We start from the raw sequence: 17,032 nt of genomic DNA on the forward strand, positions 1-17,032 counted from the left end.
ATGACGGGGGAAATATTACCCTTCTGTGCAGAAACATTATGTCTCGAATACCCCAGACATCGTGTGATTGGTGAATAAAGGTGGTGGTGGCACCATGCTATGCTGATAAGTTAGAAAGACTGGTCAAGATTGAGAGAACACAAACACAGAGGGTTTACTGGAGAAAACCTTTTGTTCATCCATTATCTAAACCACTGATGCTGTTAAAGGTCATTGGGGAGGTGGAACTGATCCCAGCAGGCACTGGCTGAAAGGCTGTGACTCCATTCACACTCACGTTTACACCTACGGGCAATTTAGAGTTAATACTAAGCCTAATGACAAGTCTTTGGAGTGTGGGGGCGAACCAGTAATACCCAGAGGAAACCTGCATGAGCAGGAGATGTGAGCTCCATACAGAAAAGCCCCTGTCAATTTCACTGTATGATTTTAAATATATTTGGAAAAAATATAATGTTTTCACCTTGTTATCATGGTTGTTAAGTGTAGACCAATGGCAAAGTGTGCAAAATGGAAAAGGGTCTGAAAACTCACTATTTTTAACACTGCATTTGTAGCTGCACCCAAAAACACAAAACCTTTCTAAAGCTCATCAGCTTTATCGAGGACTCATGCAAGTTTAACATCTGGTTTGCAGAAATTCTACCTGCAGCAAATAGGAAAAATATGGACCTCGTTTGCTTGAGCCTGAACGTTTTTACTCAGGACAGAAATATTGAATATTTGGTTTCTCTCAGAATATAAATCATAGTGTGAATAGTCAATTTCTGTAGCCTGCATCCCTGAAGAAGCAAGCAAGAGCTTGAGTTTTTAAACAACGCCCTGAAGCTCTGACGCTCCACACCGAGGCACATATATGCACACAGACAGAGACAGCCTGTGCCGTCAGTGTAACCACTTTAACCGACTCACCCTGCTCCCAGCGCTAGAGAACATCAGGGAGTGACCTGCCGTCTGGACCTTAAAGGTTACAGTCAAATGAAAAAGATCTACCATGACTACTGCAGACTGTATTACCTTAAGGCTCTGCAGCATGATGGTGAATATTGGCTTTCGGCAGATTCAAAGCTGTAAAACACCTGGAGCTTTTCAGTTGAAGATGATCTGACAGATCATTGTTATGGTGTTTTCTCATTTTCATTCTTCACTGTACACTCACTGTTTGTGGATGTTCCCGCTTATAGCAAATATCTTCTGATGAGCTGATTTTGCTCAATATTCTCTGATTTTAAATTGGCTGGAAAACGAAATAAGTGAAGCATGTGTTCGCTGCTGTTCTCTCTCTCTTCTTCCTCTTCTCCCTCTTATTAGTGTCACAAAGCAGATAGCAAAGATAAGTGAATAGACCGGGGAATGAAATCTGAAGGTTCTCAGAGTTTGTGCATGATCAGAATAGATCCCATCCTCAAGCTGTGTGTTGCTGTCAGCAAATATCATGCATTGAGAGGAGAGTTCGTCCTTTCATGTGCTGTTGTCATTCAAGGTCTCGGTCCCTTTATCGACTTTTCAGCAGTAGAATGAAAATCTGTGCAGCTTATTCATATCCACTGAGTCATTTTGTAATTAGAGGAATGTGCAGGTGAACGCAGATGGAGCCGAGGAATATGATTTTCACAGTTTACAGTATCTATTTGTCTCGGCGAAATGATTTTTTTGTCACTTTGAGTGAAAGATGAGCCTAATTCATGTAAAATTTGGTTTCCGTTATTCTGTGAGGAATTTGTTTTTTCTCTGATTAAATCAACAGCTGTCTCAGAAGTAGCCATGTATCTATCTTGCCAAGCGAGATGGGGACACCTAATCCAATTAGTGTCATGTAACAATTAAAATGTGCTATGTCAGGTAACTTTACTGAGGCTGCTTCCTAGTATGTAGACCATTTTATCAAACCTTCAGTCTTCACATCGCCTTCTTAGATCCGAGGTTAATAACAATGACATGCTGTATTGATCCCCTTGGGGAAATTGTTGCTTGAAATGCTGCAGTAGTCTTCTCCAAGTACACCAATAACATGTAGCCAGGAGGAAGCTGGAGTCAAACCAGGACCTGAGGTTTATAGATGACCTTTCTACCAACGGAGCTACAACCCATCCTAAATAAGGTAAGCATGAAACATTACCTGCTCACAACCCTGGATGTGGAAGCACCAACCATCATTGATCACAGGGTGGGGCCTGGAAGCCTGTTCAAAGCCTGCTGGTCACTCTGTTGTGTTGTTATAAAAGCATGCTCACCTGCTAAAATAAATGATTTAGTGTTCGTTTGTCTGTGACTTTCACAGCATTACACAACTGTGTGTTCAGGCTTCTATAAGGAAACACTTGAGCATCACAAAGCCTGTCTTCAACAAAAAAAGAATCCACTGGCCGGGTGGTTGAATAGATGATATTGTACTTCTGCAGTCAGGACGTGAGGAAGAATGATTAGCTTTTCATTTCATTTACTTTCTGAAGCAAATAAATTCTAATGCAGATCTGAGAAAAGTTCAGGTTAATGAGCCACAAGGCCAATTTTTGAACGTGAGGAGAAAATGTGACAAGGCAGATACTAAGGCAGGTACTTTAGAGTCAAGCGAACAGATCCAGATTAATACAATAACGACTGTCTGTGAGAAAACCTTGTGTGTTGCTTGTGTTTGTTTGACAAATGAAGATCAGCTACAATAACTAGCAACGACAGTGCCTTGAATTATTCTCCTTTTGTACTCAGTTTAATTGCTGAAATTGTGCATTGAAAAAGAAAAAAAAAAGCTATCAACCACGATCGTCTAATATTTGGAGGGACTCACGAGAATTGACCTGAGCCACCATCACTTTTGTCTGCGTCATTATTTTTGGAAATATGTCAGTGTATCAATATCTCAGCTGGCTGCTCCAAAACGAAGCAGGTGAGGGATTCAAGATGAGCTGGAGCCACAGAGAAAGCACTGCAGAAAAAAAATGTGAGGAACTAGGGGAGCAAAAGTATAAAAGAAAAACATGCTGAGCTCAGATGTGTGAGGAACGACAGGCGAAAACATAACAGAGTCTTTTGAACGGTGGAGGAGTTGTAAAAAAGGAGGAAAGAGCTGTTCCACATGCTCCTCTCATGTTGTTTTCATACAGTCTGGGCTACCTGTGATGCATACAAATGATCTCTGACCCTAATGAATCATTTAACCAAGATGAAAAAAGAAAAGCTTCAGGTTTTAGCACACACTGTTTTGTTTTTGTTGTTTTGTTTTTGTGGTGTGTGTGTGTGTGTGTGTGTGAATGCGTGCTGCGCGCGCTGGAGGTGTCCAACTACAGGTCTCAAGCAGCGCCACCGACGCTGCAGATTTGATGCAGGCTTCCTCGCACCTCATTGCTCCAGCATAATAAGAGGCTGTGAGTGGGAGATGAAAGTCCTCAGATCAGAGAGAAAAGATAAAACATTAGTAATAGCTGCTGGTCAAGGCCCCTGATAATTACAGTCTATATCACTTTACTTTGGTTTTTGGTGCCATGTGTCATTTTCTCAGTTTCCGTCTTTGCTTTCCAGACTCCCTCTCTGCTACCACTAATACTCTGTGACTGGGAATGTCTGCATGTATACAAAGATAAGATATAATGAATCATTTGTGATGTCACGACTCATACGCTAATAGGAGCACAATAAAAATATGCCTCAGCTGGCTAAAGCGCATGCCATGTAAGCACAATGTCCCCGGTGCTTCAGCTGTGGATTGGTTACATTACTGTTATCCTAAGGGCACAACACTAGGTCAGTCTCTTAAGTAGGTAATTCTTGCACTTCATTTGCTTTTATTCTGCAGTAAATCCCACTTGAGCCTTCTGCGTATTACCCAACGAGTCCGAATGATTGGCAGGAAAGAGTAAACACTTGTGCGGCTGACGCGCAGTTCCTAACTCTCACATACACTTTATTGATCAGCATGAATTATGTGAACACTTAGGCAGAAGCCGAGCCACAGTCCTGTTCAAAAGTGAGCATAAGCATATAATCGAATTACTCCACTCTGTTGAGCTGCAGAGATGAGGCCCTGCTCGGCTGGAAAACCTTTGGCACCATTAACAGCTGCAAATGGTTGACACCGAATTCAACTTTACATTCATTATGATTCATACGCCTGCGCGTTATTTGCTTTTTTACAATTTGCCCAGGAGCACTGGAAATAAGAATGCACTGCGATCTCGATAGAGGCAATTTTCTGGTATGAATCTTTAATGACAACATTCTTCAATAGGATGGGACACGTCGCCGCTGATGAATATCATGGGCTCACTAAAAGACAATTGAAGCGCCCGCAAATGAAGTCCAAAGTGCCGCCGCTGTGTCGCTGTCAAGCAATCGAGCAGCTGACATATAAAAGACACCATCATAAAACAAACGTACATACATATATATTCTGAAATGAGACTGTAATACTTATTTCATTAAGCTGCTGCTGTTTGTACACGTGTCTATATGTAAGTGGGCACCCTCTATACGTAATGACGGCTCTAGTGATGCAGCTGAGTGACACTATCTGTGAACAGCAAAACATATATGCCTCTAAAATAGATTCACAGTCCATGTAACCTGTCAGAATGGTTCGGAAATAGCAACACTGTCTGTGAAAATGCTGTTCCGATTCTGAATATATGAATGTATTGTATAGGGAGTGAGAAGACCTCAGTGGCTCACTGATTGGATGGGCAGTGAACTGATGACACCCACAAGTGGCTGTTCAACGTACATTCATATGCTGCCTACTGTAGTAAGATATGCACCCTGTCACTCATTTAAATTCCACTCCACGTGCACGAGGCCCTGCGTATGCCCAGGTCCCCTCGAACCTCTTCTTCAATAATCTCTCCTTCAAATGCACGGTGCTGCCTCTCTTGCCGTTTTAGATTTCCACCGTGGATAGCGGCCTCTCTCTCTCTCTCTCTCTCTCTCTGCCTCTCTCTCTCTCTCTCTCTCTGGGTTGATAACAGGGTAATACTTGACGCGCACACAGCAGCTGCTACGCACAGAAAAGGATAAACATCATTAAAAGAAATATGTGCAAGAGAAACACATTCCTACAAAGGGAAATGAACACTTATGGCGGTTGATATCACAAACCATCTGCCCTCATCTTCATGGGCGAGGCAAATTCTCACACACAAAAAATGCACAAAAACACACACACACACACACACACACACACACACACACACTGGGATGAGTCACACACATGGGTCAGGTGACCCCCTCTCCTCACAGCTGAGTCAACAGTGACGTCGTCTACAGGAGCAGCTTCATATCAGACATCCACCCCTACCTCCCCACGTTTCTAACAAGCTGCCGTGTGGTGAAAGTCTTACAGGAATACAGATGCTCTGCTGGAATACAGTCTCTCCCTCCTTTGGCTCGTCCCCTACCTGACTTGTTTACCCCTATTTACTACTACTTGTTCCTTTGCAGTCTAATCTATCTCTATGTACTCTACAGACAGGTGATGCGTGTGCTTTCATTATACTATCTAAAGAGGAAGTACAGGAGGAAGCAAACAGACTAATAGAACAGTCTTGAGCAGAGTCTCTATTTGGATCAGTCAGTTCTGTTGAAGTGGTGATCAGAAACGAGGAAACGTGGAATGATTAGGAAATCTGTCTTTTACTCCTTTGTTGTGAGGAGCGTCACTCCTCCCTCTCCCCAGCTTGCTTTCTGTAGGCCTCGTTGAGCAGCTGTATCTCCTCGCGGTACCCCGAGCTCTCCTGCGTCTGTCGCCGGCTGTTCTGCCGGTGGGCCTCCACGGTGTCGGGTATGGTGATATTGATGGTCTCCGTCTCAGGGTTGCCGCTGCTGGGGATGAGCAGCGAGTAGGAAGCCGTCTCGCCCAGGTCGCAGGAGACAAAGCGGTTCTCCCTCCGGGAGTAGCGCAGCGACGGCGAGCGAGCGTGGGTGGAAGATTGGCTGATGTTGGAGATGATGGAGACGCTGTCCATGGCCTCCTCGTTGTCACAGATTTCCAGAACCTCAAGGTGGATCTTGACATTGGTGTCCCCGACGCCAGCCCCTATGCCCATCCCCATTCCGATCTCCATGCCCATCCCTACGTTGCTGACATTTATGTCTCCAGCCTGACCTCCTGACGCTGGGTCATCTGCACTGGGCTCATGGCCGACCGACTTGGAGCGATACACCTCCACCTTTAAAGCAAGGAAGCATTAATATACAAGTTAGTGATACACAGTAGCAATTCACAATGGAATCTGACTTCTAAAATATTTCCTGAAACTTCGGGTAAAAAGAATTAGATTGATGCCAAACACAATTTGAAAAACAACTTAACAATTTACATGGTGAGGAAACAGTTCTTAACACCTGTAAAACCAAAGCTTGACACGTTAGACTGTGATTTAAGTCTCAATGACATGAACAAGAAGGGAACCCAGTCAAAAAGTCTTGGGGGACATTGCAGTGGTGGGGGGGCTGTTACCTTCTTGGCGTTGTTTGGCGAGATTTTGAGTCCATCACTGCTGACCTCATAAGTGGAGAGAGAGAGGGTCTTGCCCGTGGGTGCCTGCAGAGAAACGGTGCCCTGAAAGGCGCACAAGGGGATTGACAGACCCCCTGATGATCGCTGCATAGGAAAACAAAGAAATGTTCAGTGGGCATCAAGCACAGATTGTCCATTTAAGCAAGAACTTGTCTTTACTACAATCTGTGACGACCTTTGGAGCTTTGTTCCCTGAGTTTAAACTCTTCGTTATTAAAACTTCAGCGTCAATCAAACTTCTTCCAGCCTTCTTTTCAGTTTGCCACCTTGTTTTTTAATGACATGGCTCATTTATATCACGCTCATTCTTAATCATATTTCATGTCCAGGCATATATTTCTACTGTTTTCATAGAGATTAATTAGCCACGCTGTACATCAAAATCGTCCTGTGTCAACACAATGTGTTTGAGAAAATGCATATTGCTGGCAGGGGAAAAGGAGAAGTATCCAGCAGTGGGAAGAGTGTGGCAGGTCTCATTAAGCCCTCTAAATTATTTAGATTAGTGCGACGCAGTGATCTTATTGTGACTATGACGCACAATAGATACGAAGAGGATGTCAATCTCCTGTCCTGCCTGCCTCTGTTTTCCTGTCATTGTGTTTACATCATTATGAATGGAGAGAGAGGCAGAGATAAAGAGGGACCATGATGCTGAGCTGGAAACACATTGTCAAGTAAATCGACTAATGCTGAGAGCCCATCAGTGTGGGAAGTGCACTGATGGGCGTGTGTCCCGGGTGCACTCTGCATCTATTCACATGACTTTATTACGCATAGTGTCAATACACTTTTACAGTGTTGCTTTTGTGGCACAGCCCCGTGCAGCGAGTGACCATGACATGTTGTGCAGGCATTTATGGCCTCCAAAGGATGAATCCAAGTCATTCTGGTGATCCTTAACATTCGTTTTCGCGAAACGTGGACGGTTCCAGGGTGTCAACATACAGTATTACACCTATTTAAATTAGCAACAGTGCTGTAAGACACAGACACTGATGTCTACAGAGGCTGACATGTTTGCCGTATATTGATCCCGGGCACGTTATTTCCTCGTCTATTCAAGATCAATACTTTTTTCATTCCTCACCTTGCAGCCTCAGTGGTGAGAACAACATTGTTTTCACAGATGTGATGTGTTCTCTATAGGGTTTCAGTTCACTACATCTGAACGCACGTTAGGTCTTCATTTCCCCTCAGGCGGGAGGGAGATGGCTTGTGAACGCACCTCCAGGGCTGCGCTCGCTAACAGAGAGTGTAAAGTCACCGAGAGGGTAAGGATGTCTTTAAGCTCTAATTCCGCCTCTCCCTGTGGATGCTGAGGGCCGCAAGAGATGACAGCAAAGAGGAGAGATGCTGGGTAATGACATCCACCCTGATAACGAGGAACAAAACACAGCCGGGAAATGCTATAGATCACAAACTATTAGGACTTGGCTTTCATTCGGGGTTTTGATTTTGCGTGCACACACAGTGCAGTGATACCTGTTGATGTGTGTTGGTAAAGTAATGTTGATCTTTATGTCTTTTGCGACTGCATTTGAGAAAAGGGGATGGTTGCTATGGAGGTATGCAATATTTTTTGTCATTGCTGTTTGGCTGTGTGCACGTGTGTGTGCATGTGTGTGTGAGTTTTCAAGTTAGTTTGTATGTGCCGTGTGTGTTAGTGAATATACATTGTGTGACTACACTTATATATACCAAACCTAATCAATGGTTAAGGCCTAAAGGAGCATAATATACAGCGTTAGCTAAGAAACTGAGAAGTAGGACAAGCACACACACACACACACACACACACACAAGCCAGCAGTGAGTGTCTGAGACTTATACATGATGTAAAATGAGTGCCAAAGCCAAGCTGTGTAGATGCATGCTCCATGGATTTTCCACCCTCTGGTGATTTCCAAACCAGACTTATAAGTGGAGCAGAGACAGAGAAGAAGTGAGACAGAGGTGCCTGCGTTTGCATGCATGTTGGCGCATCTCTTCATGTCCCAGTTAATTAGTTAGAGAGAGTCTGCATCCTGCTCATAACGTTATTGCTCTAAAAGTCACAATTACCGTTCAGTCAGTTTCGACGCTAACGCCCGTGGCGGCACTGCTGTTTCTCTGGAACGGAACGAGGCTGCTCTCTCATCTCTGTCTGATATCTTCAGTGCCAGGATACATTAATCATTAAAGGCGTCTCTCTTTTGTCCTTGTTTAACAACTCAATTGCAACACGGGCACACACAAAACACAGAGAGAATTAACCTACTGGTATTACGAGAGCACAGGATGTCAGAGAAAATAAAAGAAAAGGATTATAATGGATTAGTGGATCGTGGCTCACGTGTCTGAAGCAAAATGTCTTAAGCAGTTTCCGTTTAGTGCTCTTTGACTTTGCATTGAATTGATAGAGCAGTTTCTCCGTGACTAACTAAATCATGAGCTCAATGTCTCGGCAGACAGAACACTGCACTATACCCTATGTACAGATTACTGTGGAGATCCACACTGTGTGTTTGGTAGAATTCAAACTAAAATATGCATTAAAAATTAATTCTGTTGCATTTTTCATTCAGTTGTCATTTCAAATTCATACCAAATTGCAGGTAAGCACAGAGAAGTATGTCAGTGGCTAAATCTCAAGAATACTGATGCTGGAAATGTAAATACTGTCTTTAAAACCTAACTAAAATCAACAAGACCAGATCAATGAACAGAGCTGAGCACTGGCAGCTGGTTTGATTTTAGCCTGTGGAGCAACTATGAATGAATATTTGGCTTTGAGAGACGGACAGGCTGAAATTTGTTATGAAACTGCTACACTGCTGATTGTATCTTGATCAATTGCACTATTAGTCACAGTCCATTGAGGCTTAGCAGAGATAAAGATGTGCAGAGGAGAGGAGGAGGGGAGAGGAGAGGAGAGGAGAGGAGAGGAGAGACTGTGGGAGAGGGGATTTTTTACCATTCTATCTAAATCACGTGCTGCTCCCAGTCTGTCAGTTTGATTATAAAGAGGCGTAATCATGGAAGTGGAAAAAAAAACAAAACAAAACAAAACGAAAAAAAAAAAAAACACCACAGAGACACGGACCAACAAACAGAAAGTCAGTCAGGCATTCAGACAGACACCACCATAAAGCCCAGCTGCATAAAGACTGCATCCTAGTGCAGGTGCACTGTAATAAGACAGCATTTAATTTCCTTTTAGAACAAAATTCAAACAGAGACAGAGGGAATGAGACACTAATCAGACCTAAGCAATCACCTCTGGAGAACAGCGCCTAATGCATGCTCATGCAGAAGTTGTTTGCCCAGTTTAGGAAAGCAATAGACTGTGATGTGGAAAAATCACTTAATGCCAGTCGTAAACCAAAGGCAGACTGATATCATGGTGTAATATCGGGCATCTAATAAACTGATTCTGGACCTTCTGTACCTGTCTGGGTGTTCTCTCTGATTTACTCCTGCACCACTCCCAGTCTGTCAGCTCAATTTTCCGACACTCCTCGTGCGACAGCCTCCTCTCCGGCCCCTCGAACACAGACGATGTGTCATTGTGATCCTGCTCCCGGTGATTAGAAGGCAGCGAAGGGATGCAGCAGAAGTCGTCATCGTCTTCATGACGCTCGTGGGAAAGTGGAGGGCAATCAGCCAGCGCCTCTCCTCCACCGGCCACCGCTTCCAACAGAAGGTCCGAGTGAGAGGAGCTGTCCGCTGGGCACGTGGTGCTGAAATCAAAATTAGGCCCCAGGCTGGACAGCCCACCGCTTTCAAGTGCATCAAGACGGGTGTTAGGGAAGTCACAGTTAAAGAGGCTGTGGTAGGCAGGCTTCTCAAGGGACGGACTGTTAGGAGACACAGTGGCGTGAGACAACTTGTACACTCCGTAGCCTTGTTGGAAGGAAAGGTTGAACTCAAACCTTCGTTTCATCGCTGCCAAAGCATAAAAATAACAAAATAAAAAACTGCCTTTAAACAGGGGTTTACTCTGTAGACACGGCACTGTTGGTAAATGTGTATTACATCACGGGCCTACCTGAGGGCTCCTGCGCTGGATCCCGTTTGCAGTTAATGAAGCAGCCACATGGCATGTGGATCCAGCGCTCAGACAGCACAAATAATGGAGTGACTGCAGGCGCGAGCAGAGTGAGAAAGAAGCTCAGAGTCTCCAGGGACGAGCTGCGTGCGTTCACTGTGTGGCGCACCAGCACCAGAGTCTGTGAATGAAAGGGAAGGGGAAATTAATTCACTGAGGAGTCAGTGATTCAATATGCATGAGAAAGTTGGGGGTGGAAGGGGGGAGGGGGAGAAGACACATGAATGAAAAGAAATCCCACACATCCTTCACCCTTCCGGGGCTTTTTTGGGGCTTTTTATTTTCTTTAGTTTTGTGACATGCTGCACGTGTAGAGAGTTGCGACAGTGCACTGTGGACAGGAGTACTGCTTTTCAGTGTTTGTTGTTCATTTCTAACAGCAGCACAGCAGTAGGTGCAGCATTGTGCTTATATTGATCTCTACAACTAGAGGTTTCTTTAGCCACAAAACGAGACATCTGCAAACGCAAACACAAATAATACTTAAAGAGAAGACGTTCCTAAAAATCACACTTTCCAACTTGCTCTGGATTAATCCTCTCTTCTCTTGTTCATATTCAGGGTTGTAATTCAGGAGTGCCAGTTCTGTTTGTCTTCGTCTGCTGCCAAACAGGATTTATCACCTAAAATTCTTTTTTCTCAACTCTTTTTGTTTGAGCACGAACAACTGTTGTAACAGCAGATCTGTAGCAATCAAGCGAAAATAAAATTCACAAGTGCAACCTGGGATTTAGTTCGACACCCTTTTCGTGTTGACTGAAACCTGCCAACTAATGTTCTCGAGGCCTTCGGGGAATGTTAATTTAATGGGACGCTGGCTGTGACTAAATCATAGCTTGGTTTAAATTAATGAATTTACTGAGACTGAGACGAGCCTACTATTGATACATGTAAGCTGCTGTTTCCCAAAGTAGCTCCACGAGACATTTGTTTATAAAGCATCACATCATATAAACAACATAAATGAAGGTTTGAATTTGTGCTATAGCTGCCACAACAACTTAGTCCATATTGAGAAGCTAAGTCACCAAAATGAGACAACCAGGAGGTCTAGGTGAAAGTGGTGTTATTCAGTACGGTTCAGTACTGGATTCTCATTTTTCCTGGCACAAGTAAGATTTTTTGCCAATGTAACGAGACAGTTCCACTTGTTTGAACTGTAATCTCATATATCTTCTGTAAAAGAAATGTTCCAGTGCCAACAGGGTCTTCACATTCACACTAAACAGGATGATTTGAACTGGAAATACTGCACAGACCCAAAATATAGTATATAAGTCTATTAGATAAATTGTTTCCAATGTTTTCAAATGGCAGGTCACTCAGTAAAAATCATTAATCTGTTGCTTTTGGCTTCAGCTACTGTAGCTTTTGCTTTCGCCACGCTGCTTACCATCATTGGCATCCACAGAGTAACTCGGACGACAGCCAGGATCATGGAGAATCGCTTTTGTGCAAAAACCGCTGGTGTGTCCCCGACAGCAGCTGCTCTCTGGCCTGTGACGGACACTGGGGACAGACAAGTGTCCTCTTTCTCCCTGAGCTGTGTCCCGCACGAACTTGGGCTCAGCTCCTTGTAATCACCGAAACTTTTATTGAGGCTGTCCCGGGAAAAGGACTGGAGATCACAGAGTGGAGCAGACCCGCTCAGGGCTCTGTCCATCTCCAAATAGCTGGGGTACAGTAAGGTCCTCTGGGGCTCTCTCGAGCACAGCAGCTGATATGTGAGGGGGGTAAAGAAAAATAACAAGCCGCAGACACACATGGTGTATAAAGAGAAGAGCAGCAGGATGTAGAAACTGTCGCTCTCTGGGAAACAGCCGAGCGACGCCGGCGTAAAGCTGCCCCATCCGCACAAAGGTAGCACACTGACGGTCAGGCTGACCGCCCACACACCGGCGATAGCCCACACCACTATGAGGGGCCGGCGGACAGACTGAAGCACTCCAAATCTCTTGGTGACATAGAAAGTATAGGCTGCTATAAGGCAAGCCTTCATATTGCTAGAAACCCCCTGGAACACGTACAGAAGTCCGGATAAAGTGCACAGGCTGCCCGACCCCCCACCTCCATCTGCTTCCCACTGGAGGAGCATGAACAGGGAGAGGGGGACCACGCTGAGCAGGTCGTCCACCGACATGGAAGCCACAATGAGACACAGGGACGTTTTTCTCCTCATCCGGAGGAGAGAGAGCAGCGAGTACACACCTCCGACAAAGGTAACGGCGGCGATAGTTACGCACAAGCCGAAAAGCAGCAGGCGAATTTGTCTCTCCATCCCCGAGGGCTCCGTCTCCTCGTAGGTGGCCGTGGAGAGGTGGCTCTGGTTGGGCGCCGGAGAGCTAACGTGCGTCGTGGACATTTTCAGTCTATCAACTTCTCCGTGTCTTTGGGCACTTTTTGTCGGTCAAAGCAAAGTTTACCGCGTCGCAAAGATACGAGGAGAGCACAGCACGCACCGCATCTCTCAAAAAAAAAAAAAAAATATGAATAAAAAATACAATATATCAAATCAGACAGTGGAGATCTTGAGGCAGACACAGGTCAGCATCCTTCCCTGAAACCCCTGCGAACGCACGCGTAACCAAAGCGTCGCCTGGAAGCCTGTGCCTTGGACGTGGACCCTCCTGGTACCCTGCTGGCAGACACTTTGTGTTCAGCGTTCAAACTGCACACACAAGCAGGGCACCTCTTGTCTCCAGCTGCCGATTACGCGCTGTCGTCATCACCGTTTCCTCTCACGGCATTTGGGGTTGGGCCAAACGCGGTCCAACGTTACTACTACCGCGTCTCCGCTGCGCTAGGCTGCGTTTTTATTTGGGGTTAGGCTCAGGCTACTTCACTCCAAACACTAACATCACCTCCCCATTTCTCTGCCGGTTTCCCATCAACAATCTTTCTTTAAATAATGAACATAAGTGAATACAAATGAAAGAAAAAATGTCTTGATGGATTTTTCCTACCGATGCAAATTTGTGAGGGCCCCATCACTTTGTGGTTAATTGCATTTGGAAACCAAATTGACCATCTACACAGACAAAGTGTGTGTGTGTGTGTGTGTGTGTGTGTGTGTGTGTGTGTGTGTGTGTGTGTGTGCAGCCAGTTTCATCAGACTGCCTTTCCCCGTTCTGTTCTTAAAACCTTTTCAGCTCAATGGAGGAAGGGCTACATGCATTAGATATGATGTGAGTGGGGTCTTGTGACCATACACTGTAGGTGGGACGCTCTCTGAGCCGGACTGAAAGCAGAGGAAGTTTACTGTACATGCATGGGGATTTGTTTGTGTTTATTTAAGGACACGTTCAAGCCATTGAAAGTAGTTCAAAAGAAAAGTTATCTTAGCCTGACTCATCCACGTGGACTTATTTGTCACCAGAGACGTGTTTTAAATGATAATTGAATGAGTGATTACATTGTAATTAAAACAGTCTGGTCGTTTTATTAGATAAGGGATAAAGGGAGATGCAACCAACTAGAGAACCCCCCCCAGTTACACAGCATGTGACCCTGTGGTTGGACAGAGGCAGATTAGTATGTGTGTGTGTGTGTGTGTGTGTCTTTCTATGTGCATAAATCCTATACTCTGGTGTGGAATTGGCCTTGGCTTGTCCTCCCCTGTGGTGTTCAAGGATTTTCAGGCTGAAGGACTCCAGGGTTTGTTTAGATGGTTCAGGGGGGTTCACTTTTGGTCTTGGCAGCCCATAGGTACAAATGATACTCCATGTGTAGATGTCTGTGTTTCACTGGGGATAGATTTGAGGACTGATGCTGTTTATGCAAACATCCACGTGGATCAACGCGATGATAGACCGTGCTCCGTCATCTTCTCCCTCACTGTGTGACACATATGCTCAGCTCTCTCAGCTACGTGCTGCACATTAATCACTGCGTATACAAACATGACTGTAAGTGCATCTGACTTCTGGTAATTGAATTAGAGTTTGGTCTAAGTGACTTACAGCCACTCTAATGACTGGACTCTTTCTGGGGCCACAAGGACACAGAGAGGAGCATAAAAAGGACAAAACACAATCAACAGGAGTGCATAAACACAAAACACTGTCAGACACATGAACCAGCTGAGCTTCGCATCGCATAGCAAGGTGACCTACATTGCGTGTCTGTTTGTGCGTGCTGCATGCAATAGTTTGTAATTGGGATAAAGCACGAGGTGAGAGTGCAGCTCTGTGCAGGTCGACTTGTGCACTCGCTGAGGAATAGAGAAACCGGAGCTATTAGAAAATGTAAAAAGCTACATTGGTAGTTTTTCATGGATGGAAGACTAAAAATAAATGTCAGGTTAGTGATGGACTGAAGGAAATCCATCACAGATAATAAGGATATTAAAAATGAAGCATGAGACGTTTGAAAAGAACTGAAACAAACAGATATATACATATATACATTATGAATACATAATTCAATTGATTTAATGAAAATCTATTTATATAGCACCAAATCACAACAGAAGTCATCTCATGGCACTTTACATTGTTTAAGACAAAAATAAATAAATAAACACACACACCATCTTTAGCTTTGATTACAACAGGCATTTACCTGAACAACTGCAGCAACCCCAGATCATAGCACTACCCCCACAGGCTTGTACGGTAGGCACTAGGCATGATGTTTGCATCACTTCTTACCCTGATCGACCATCAGGAACAGGGTAAATCTGGACTTGATTCATGCCAATAATTTGACCCTTCTGAAACAGATTAACTCACTGCATCAGTTGGGGTTAAATAACTTGTTGCCAGCTGAAACATAATCATCCATGCAGTAAATATCCAATGAGAAGCTCTTGATGGGCAGTGTTTAACTGTATACAGAAATATATAGAAAACCCAACAACCCCACTTGAGCAAGCACTGGGGAAGAGTGATGAGAGTAATAAACATGTCTCTAAGATAGGAGTGGTAGCACCATTCCTCTGATCAGCCATTTGATGTGCTCAGTTCAAATGGTCCATTCTAGACACTGATCAAATGTCAACAGCAGATTCACAAACAGAAACAGGGTAGCACCATGGTTTCTAGCGGTAATATCCCTCCTCAGCTAAGTAAAATTAGATCAAAGAATTATGTTCCTCCATCTGTAGACTGACACACATCCAGATGCCCCTGCCCACTGCCACAGGATATGAAGGCTAGTCTCGGGATGCACGCCGTGCCAACCTGTTTGGAAAAGTGCCAACAATAATGGCATTTTCACAGTGTGCAATGGGAAGTCCTTTTGTAGAGAGTTAGCATACAATGAATCAAACAAGACTTGCGTTAACATAGAAAAGGTGTTTGCTGAACACTGACGTTTACATTACACTGTCTCCTTCCATTACTGTGTCGACTTCAGTAAGCATTCAATGGACTTGCATGAAGTCAAATGAAATTACATTTAGACTAATGAAGCAGGAGTTGGATTGGAGAATTACAGCCTTCTCACAACATCTAATAAATCATTCATGCGTGATATTGGCTTGGAAATGAAAATGAAACCCTGGGAATGGTTTGAAGTAAAACCTCATTGTTTCTCTGCTGTAGTTGGTCTGGACTGTAAAACAGCAGCAGTAGATCAGTGATAGATGACTGTAATATTTTGTATAATTTCCCCTTAAGTGTATAAATAATGCTCTGTGTTGTATCTTCATACATGTTTGCACAAATCACACAGCTCACATTACTCAGTTACTTACTGGCCTCTGGTGGTGCATTTGAAATTCAGCACCACCGCCCACACCTGCAGGCACATTCGCACAAACACACAAAGTGTAAGTGCATCATTATCCTAAGTCACATCAAATATTAATGACGCAGCACTTGACAGGCAGATACAGAGGCCGAAACAGAATGGAAGATTGTATTTGCATCTAAGAGAGAAGTAAAACTGAATGAGGAAAAGGAGGGAGAATAGAAAGTGCCATGAATTTATAATGCCTTAACCCTCACATGGAGAGCATAGACAGTGCATGTTAGGACAGTTGGACTGATAGCAAAGTAATCACTTCACTCTTGGTGGTTAAGTCCCAATCAATCAATTCCCTGCTGTCATCAGAAGCTGTGGTCAGAGCACCCCGTCACGGTCTAATTTAGCTTGTGTGTAAAGCACATTTTGTGGAAGCAGGTGAGTGAATGTTGGCAAACATAAACATGAGTCACGGTAAATGCTAATATGTGTTTGCAAATGCATCAGCAGGTCTAAAAGCCATAGATGTGGTGTCTGTCAGCTGGTTTGGATGTTTTCTGCCCTCTGCTGGCCAAACGTTGATTCATGCAGTTTGACGTTATTCAATTCTTTCAGTGTTAGTTTATACTACATACTGTGCAATCTTTATTTTTAACTTTGGCATTTGCCTTTATTTGGCGAGACATTGGAGAAGTGTAAACCAATTGAGAAGCAGTTGGTTTACGTGAAGCAACAGTTTCCTGCCTTCC

General features: G+C 44.2%; 1 protein-coding gene across 1 annotated transcript; it reads right to left on the minus strand.

The window, feature by feature from the left end:
* Nucleotides 1-4,176: 4,176 nt before the first annotated feature.
* Nucleotides 4,177-13,251, minus strand: LOC113165922 (probable G-protein coupled receptor 149). Its single transcript, XM_026365734.1, has 5 exons — nucleotides 11,992-13,251; nucleotides 10,539-10,719; nucleotides 9,939-10,435; nucleotides 6,449-6,592; nucleotides 4,177-6,158 (listed from the first exon to the last, which is right to left on the minus strand). Exons 1-5 carry the CDS (start codon nucleotides 12,958-12,960, stop codon nucleotides 5,646-5,648), a joined length of 2,304 nt encoding a protein of 767 aa, XP_026221519.1. The 5' UTR covers nucleotides 12,961-13,251; the 3' UTR covers nucleotides 4,177-5,645.
* Nucleotides 13,252-17,032: the final 3,781 nt, after the last annotated feature.

This window comes from Anabas testudineus, chromosome 13, assembly GCF_900324465.2.
Source record: "Anabas testudineus chromosome 13, fAnaTes1.2, whole genome shotgun sequence".
In the NCBI taxonomy this organism is placed as follows: Eukaryota; Metazoa; Chordata; class Actinopteri; order Anabantiformes; family Anabantidae; genus Anabas; species Anabas testudineus.

Excerpts from the sequence above, each read along its gene's own strand:
- LOC113165922 (XM_026365734.1), bottom strand. The coding sequence starts at position 12,960 with ATGTCCACGACGCACGTTAGCTCTCCGGCGCCCAACCAGAGCCACCTC. Across the intron at positions 10,436-10,538 it reads TCCAGCGCAGGAGCCCTCAG|CGATGAAACGAAGGTTTGAG; the intron begins GTAGGCCCGTGA and ends ATGCTTTGGCAG. Across the intron at positions 6,593-9,938 it reads CAGAGAGAACACCCAGACAG|CGATCATCAGGGGGTCTGTC; the intron begins GTACAGAAGGTC and ends TTTCCTATGCAG.